The sequence below is a fragment of the Pogonomyrmex barbatus genome, unplaced genomic scaffold (assembly GCF_055798465.1).
Source record: "Pogonomyrmex barbatus isolate J1 unplaced genomic scaffold, ASM5579846v1 scaffold4, whole genome shotgun sequence".
In the NCBI taxonomy this organism is placed as follows: domain Eukaryota; kingdom Metazoa; phylum Arthropoda; class Insecta; order Hymenoptera; family Formicidae; genus Pogonomyrmex; species Pogonomyrmex barbatus.
This window is the reverse complement of record NW_028297138.1, coordinates 8,586,555-8,593,665: the sequence shown is the minus strand read 5'-3', so window position 1 is coordinate 8,593,665 and position 7,111 is coordinate 8,586,555. Positions and strand designations below refer to the sequence as shown.

At 37.3% G+C, this 7,111-nt stretch overlaps 1 protein-coding gene across 3 annotated transcripts; it reads left to right on the top strand.

Annotated features, from left to right (window-relative positions):
* Window positions 1-2,139: 2,139 nt before the first annotated feature.
* Window positions 2,140-4,906, top strand: Sgf29 (SAGA-associated factor 29). Of its 3 annotated transcripts, XM_011636572.3 has the most exons (4): window positions 2,141-2,333; window positions 3,538-4,497; window positions 4,611-4,652; window positions 4,767-4,906. In XM_011636572.3, coding segments are annotated over exons 2-3 (882 nt in total). In that variant the 5' UTR covers window positions 2,141-2,333; window positions 3,538-3,617; the 3' UTR covers window positions 4,613-4,652; window positions 4,767-4,906. The 3 variants fall into 3 exon arrangements, with proteins under 3 accessions (XP_011634871.2, XP_011634874.2, XP_088936929.1); XM_011636569.3 differs by lacking the exon at window positions 4,611-4,652 and having other exon boundaries at window positions 2,140-2,333; XM_089080803.1 differs by lacking the exons at window positions 2,141-2,333; window positions 4,611-4,652 and adding an exon at window positions 2,360-2,484.
* Window positions 4,907-7,111: the final 2,205 nt, after the last annotated feature.

Genomic DNA, 7,111 nt, shown 5'->3' with positions numbered 1-7,111 from the left:
TCGCACTTCGCTTAAAATGAAGAAACCAAGTTTCAGGCGTTCCACCGGGATATTCATCGACGTTGCGCGTGTGTATACATAATTCACACATGCGTGAGACTCTCGAGGGACGTACAAGGCCGCCGAATCGTCTGCGATTTCTCGACGATGCCAGTATACAGCATCGGTACACGTGCGCGCCCGTAGCATGCGTGACACGCATCTCATTGCGGATAGGTCACGGAGTTCATAAGAGCCCGAATGCATACGGCTGGGATGGCGTCGCGACGAAGCCGTATATCGACAGGTGCACGTATATATGGTACATGGGGAATACCTATGTAGACGCGGCACGAGAGACGAAGGCAGACGCGATAATGGTCCACGCGGGCTCGGGATTCTCTCAAGTTCTACGTACGACGCGTTATGGCACGGTTCCGTGCATCATGCGTCATCGCCGCATGCACTGTCGGAGCACCAATGATAGACGTGCCCCTTACGCAATACGTCGTTGCGATATGCCAGGCGATCGCATATCTTCGGGAACGGCGCGACACGTTTCCACTGCGAAATCCCGCGAAATCGAAACCGATTTATCGAAACGGACGCTGCGCCCGTTGAAATGCATCGTCTGACAACGGCAAGTAAATTCATAGTACGCAATCATACGTTTTCTACTAATGTATTACGCAAAATTTTTATTATATAATTGTTATTCTAACTATGATGAAAATAAAAAATAGTTAAATATTGAATTCTGCTGTTTTTCGATACGATATTTTCACGCATTAGATTCTTTTTACTCTTTCTCTTTTGTAACTATGCCAATTTCAATTCGGTTGTTAAACCGTGGATTATCATTTATCATAGGGAATTTCATACAAAGGATGGCTACGTTTATCAAAGTACGATAATGCAAAGATTGCATGCCGCGGAAGTATGAATTTAATCAAGAGATTAGATTCAGTTTTCCCAAGCCTTGGCATGCCTTGGCGCGAATGAGTTATGGCATTCTGCGGTGCTATCGATGCTGTTAGCGCGGTTAACCTGTTGGTTGTTAACGATGATACACGCCACATTCAATATATGCCTCCGCTTGGTGCCGCAGCCAGCCTGTCTGTGCGATACGATGCACGATTGGATCTACGAGGAACGAGTTCGTCCTGAGAAAAATTATCAGCGTACGGCCATTTTTCGCATATCGAAACAACTTTATCATTGACGTACACATACATAGTCTACATCTCGCAAGTAATGGAATGTCCGATCAAACGTTCAATGAAATATTTCGAATACGATTCAAGTACAGTAATAGCATTGACGTGATACAAATCACTATGAAAGACACTCTTGAGAAAAAAGATGAAAAAAATAATCCATTCACCGTAATTTAATGATAATAGATAATATTCAAAGTTGAGTCTTTAATTAAATTTTTTAATATCTTTTATTTTAAGATAATTTAGAAAGTATGCGACATTTAGACTCATATGGGTGATATTTAGTCTATTCGCTGTCAACACCGTGATATTCATAAAATAACTTGTTTTCTGCAGACTCTAATGAATATATAGCAATAAGTAGAAAGCAAGGCAGAGAAAGTTGCACGATCGAATTATAACGAGAAAGCTTGATAATTTGATTATTTATATAATAGATTAACTGCAGTCTTAACTATATGCATAAATACTCCAGTAATTATCCATACTTTCATAGATTATCCTTTCAGATACATTTTGATGCAATATAAATTCTAATTGTAGGTAACCTGTATTAAATGCAAAAGATTTGTTAAAAAATTTGTTAAAAATTTTATCAAATTTAAAATAAAATTTTTGCCACAGACTTCATTATATTTTTTTTTTTTTTTCGTTTAGAGACACTTTTCAATCTCTTATCATAAAATTGTAATGTCCTAACATTATTTACAACAAAGTTTGATATAAAAAAAAACGAAACGTGGTATAATCACGTGTTATTATTGTTCATCGATAAATAAAAAATATTCAATATATTAATAAGATAGCAACGAAGCATACAATAGATACAAGTAACTCCAACTCTGCGACGGTCAGCTCTATCACTCACGTACGCTGTTTACAGAACTTGCTGCAAGGTGGCAGCATCGCCTTGATAGGAAACTCGATTCGCCGCGAGTGGAAGGTAGTGGGAGAAGCGACATGGCGCAGATGCGTGTAAGCGATCGAACGTGTAACATCTCGGCACGCTCGGTGCCTCTCATAATTTGGTGCTAGGGAGATCTGCGTGAAACTCCATGTTCTAAAACGAAACCTCGTTCGCCGAAAACTCGTCGAGAGTTCGTCCAGTCGGATATGAGTCCATTTCCCGACCGGGTAAGTGTATTGATCCAATCGTATCGCGCCGACTCTCGGCCATTTTGGCACGAACGCTGTTGGCGGAGGTTAGTACTTGCAGTATTCGCAGACAGACTTTTGGAAGTGAATGACAATTGCGCGCCACTGTGCTAACATCAAACCGAGCAATGTAAGGGGGTCGATGGTATATCGCAAAATTTAATGAAAATTATAAGAGTGAATTTCTTGCTCGCTCGACAAAAAATTCGATGTCGTATCAAACTTGGTTAGATTTTCTGTTTGATAAAATTGAATGATAAATATAAGTTCGATTATAATTAGATTATTATGTTACTGAAGGAAAATAAAGAAAATAATAATCAGATGCAAAAAAATATAAATATAAAACAATAGTTAAAGAATATTTAATCCTTCCAGATAGTACATTTCTTAAATTGTATAATTTAAATATATGCAAGTTATATTTTGTTACATATTAATTACATATATACAAAATAATTTATATACATATACACACATATTTATGATTTATATATAAAATGATTAAATTATTTATATATATTTTTTAATATTAATGCTAATATTAATGCTATTATTAAATATTTATATTATGCAATATGTATAGAAATAACATTCCTAACATTAATAAAGGAAACAATAAATTTTATGTTGATTACAAAAGAAACAATCAAAATTAGAAAGCTGCTGCATAAAACCAATATAAATTTCTTTTTCTTTTTCGTAATATTCATTATTGATTATTATCGATTATTTTTATTAGAATATTTTTGTAAAGAAATTATTCATTTAATATTTTAATCCCGTAAACATAGGAATGTCACATTTTATATTATGTTCATAGCTAATTGCGTATTTTCTTCCATATTAAACGAAAGTATAAGAGATGAAGAAATTTGACAAAGATACACAATCCAAAAAGTTTTTGAAAAAATATTGAATCGCTAGTTGAATATGAATATTGGAATATTAATCTTAAAAAATACAAATTCAAGACGGATCGCTCTTAATATAATTTAGAAATCTTTCTTCAATCTTATTACAGTGTTCAATATTTTGAAATTATATGAACACATTAAATATAAAACATATTTGTTTTTTAAATTGTGAAAAGATGTAATTCAATAATAAAAAAGTATGTAATTTATATCATAATTAAAGAGATGTCTCTAAAACGAATATGTTATATCTTTTTTTATTACAGAGAAGCAATCGATAGCATATTGTAATCGATAAATCACTATCTACTACAGTGAATATACAACTAATTTTTGTATTTCCACAATGCCGTTTACGACGGATGCGGCGATGATGACTCAGATACAAGAGCGTTTAAAGAATATTTACAGTCTCGTACACGAAATAGAGAGCCAACGCGTTCGCTCAGAGCACAATTTAAATAATATCATGAAAACTCACGAAAAAGTTACACCGGATGACAAAGTTTCCCCTTACTATCAGCAAAAGCTGAAAAATTTATATAACGCCGCAGTGACCGACGCACAGCAGGAAGAAGAAGTCCTGCGCAAGGCTCTTACTAAAATTAACGAGATACGCACGATAAGAAACGAGCGACGCATACAGGCGCGTCAAGCCGGTAACAAGGAGGCCATCAGACGCGGCGCGCTGATGAAGATGTTGCTGAGCAGCGCGCAAACCCTACCCCTTTACGTAGGAAAGACACCGGGCGCCAAGCCACCACCGCTGTGCGGCGCGATACCCGCCGAGCCTACATACATCGCAAAGACAGGTGACATGGTCGTCGCCTTCGTGAAAGCTAACGCGGAGGGAAAGAATTGGATACTCGCGGAAGTCGTGCAGTTTAATCCCACGACGAATAAATACGAAGTGGACGATATCGACGAAGAGCAGAAGGACCGTCACATATTGTCGAGGAGACGAGTAGTGCCGTTGCCGTTAATGAGGGCCAATCCCGAGACTGATCCACAAGCTCTATTCGCGAAAGGGTCCATAGTAATGGCACTGTATCCACAAACTACCTGCTTTTACAAGGGGATCGTGTATCGCTTACCAACTACTGCTACGGAAGAGTACCTAATTTTATTCGAGGACGCTAATTACACATCCGGTTATTCGCCACCACTGAGTGTAGCGCAACGTTACATGATTTCCATGAAAGAGAGCAAAAAAGATAAGAGTCAATGTTAGTAAGCAATGTCATTTTTTTTAATTATTTTCAATCATTGCGACTTTTGAATTTAGTTATCCAATTAATAAAAAACTTTATGATAATTATGTATCTTTTCTAATTAATAGAAAAAGGTGCAGAACATCAAAGACAACGCGTTACATGCAATGGTTAAGCCTGTTCCTTTATAATCTATTTTTATAATATGCATATATATATATATATATATATATATATATGTATACATATATAGCATCAAATTAATTTTATAAATTCCATTCCAGACATCAAGAAGAGAAAACATAAAAAAAGAAATAGAGGGGACGCTTGATTCATCGATTCATCGTTAATTCATATAAATTTTTACATTTGATTTGTGATATTGTAATGATATAATAAATGATGATTTTTTTTTTAAAGTTTATTCCAGCACATTCCTTAATACTCTCTTCAAATCCTTTTATAAATTAGACTTGTATATTTTAAAATTGCAATCTATTTTCTAACCATAATAATTTCAATTTAATAATTTTATATACGAGGATAATAAGACATAAATTTTATTTTGTAAGTAGTGAAGAGCACTTCGTGATATCAGCGATAATATAATTATTCGTACGTGCCTTGCGAAATGTCTATCGAAATCGCGCGGTTTGTCTCATTAGAATTAATTCTGGATGTTACAACCGAGAGAAATAAGCACGTACTGACAGTTAAAATTCTATTTCCGCTGCCCGTACTGCTCGTCGTCGGGAGTAATTGACGTAGATTATAGGATGATAATAGCGGTATCCTCATGAACGCGGATGGATCTGTACTCGGACTCCGCTGACCTTCCGCGGAATTGGTCCTCCGTGATTCCGCTGTAATTTCTTCCCATATGGAATAAATCTTCGCATCCGTTACGAAGCGGAATAGAAGTAAAGAGAATAAAGGAGAGGAAAACGGAATAGAAGAAAGATAAAGAGAGCGGAGAGCGAGCGAAAGCCTGAAGTCGCGACTGCGAGAGCAAATCGGAAAGGCTAGAGAGGACGAAAGAGGGAGTACGCGCAATAATTGATTCCATAATCGGCGGCTGCCAGACATCAAAGCAACTCGGTATGCCGAGCCGAATCCCCAGCAGACCGGCTCAGAGCTAGCCAATCCTCATTCATTATTTAACTTAACTACCCCTACATGGAATCACACAAAGTACTTTGATTCAGCGCGCGTTGTGGACACGATGTTTTCGCCATTTTCCTCGAAATTAATCCTGAAAATTTTTTATTGATTTCTGACTGCCGTTCGGATGGAGCTTGCTCGAATAACGTATCGAGAAGGCTTTTAATTGAAATGCGAGGCTGGATCTGTCGCATGAATGAAATATTGTGCGTGATAATTAAGGAACAGAGCAAACACGCCGAATAGCTTTTGAAGTGCGTTTATTGTAAAAGAAATGTTACGTTGTGTAAATCCTTCATGTAAAAAATTAAATATAAAATATACATATTTTTTCTCTTTTATGACATTCTCTTTTCGAATGAATAATGTATAAATATTATATTCAAAAACTTAATTTAGATGATATTTAATTTTTATCAGAAAAGAAAAAAATTTATTTCTTTATATATCTTTATATGTAAATGGAACATAATTGAAAATTATATGAAGAATCAGAAAACATATATAAAATATATGTTATAATACATGATATATAAAGTTGTAAATAGAAAAGAAATATGGAATGATAAAAGAAATATAAAAGAATATCCATATATATATATATAATTTTATCTTGAAATTTGAATTATAAACACTAAAGCGGGTTTAAGATAGAGTTATTATTTGGCATATCTCAAAGCAACTTTCTATTATCTTCAGCACGACTCTCGTAATAATAGAAATTATCTAGCCTGCGTGTAATGGCTTTTATATGCCTTCTCGCGAAAGTTGTAACGACCGATCGTATCTAGTCTACAGTAGTTTCCCTAACCACATCAGAGTTCACCTCCGAGCCTCCGGGTCGGTCAGGTCACATGAATTTAGCAAAACGGACGACCCCGAACCTTTTATCCACGTACTCGCATTAAGCCGCAATCGAAATCGCGTTTGCATGCACCTGCTCTGTTTAGCATTTCCGGCGGCCATTAGTCGCACTCGATAGTTCGATATCTTTCCATTTCCAGATAGTAAAGCGTCGTCGTGTCGGCAGAAGCCATTCTCAGTTCTGGAATTAATTCAACTGGCGATTAGCTTCCGCGTCGGGGGTGAGTTCTGGCCGAAACGGCTTTCGTGCGTTCGATCGTAAATGCTCGAGAGAGTGTGTGTTTCACGTGTATCCATGTGGCCGTTGACTGACTACGTCCGAACCGCGGGCGGGCGTGCGACGTATTCGTACGACGGGCCTAATACAAGTGGACTTGAAGCATGCGAGCAACCGGAAGCCAAGGCGAACTTGCGAACCGAACACGCAAACCGTGCTTTCCACCCTTGGTCCCCGCGAGAGCGAGCAATCCCCGTTGCCTCCTACAACCCGCTCCTATCCGTTCCGAAGTTCCCTTCGTTTATTCGTTCCACGTCTCAGTTATCTGAGTAATACCTCTCCTCCGGCTTTGCCTCGCGCTGCCCCTCGTTGGCCTGCCCCCTTTAT

Excerpts from the sequence above, each read along its gene's own strand:
- Sgf29 (XM_011636569.3), top strand. The coding sequence starts at position 3,618 with ATGCCGTTTACGACGGATGCGGCGATGATGACTCAGATACAAGAGCGT. Across the intron at positions 4,498-4,766 it reads CAAAAAAGATAAGAGTCAAT|ACATCAAGAAGAGAAAACAT; the intron begins GTTAGTAAGCAA and ends ATTCCATTCCAG.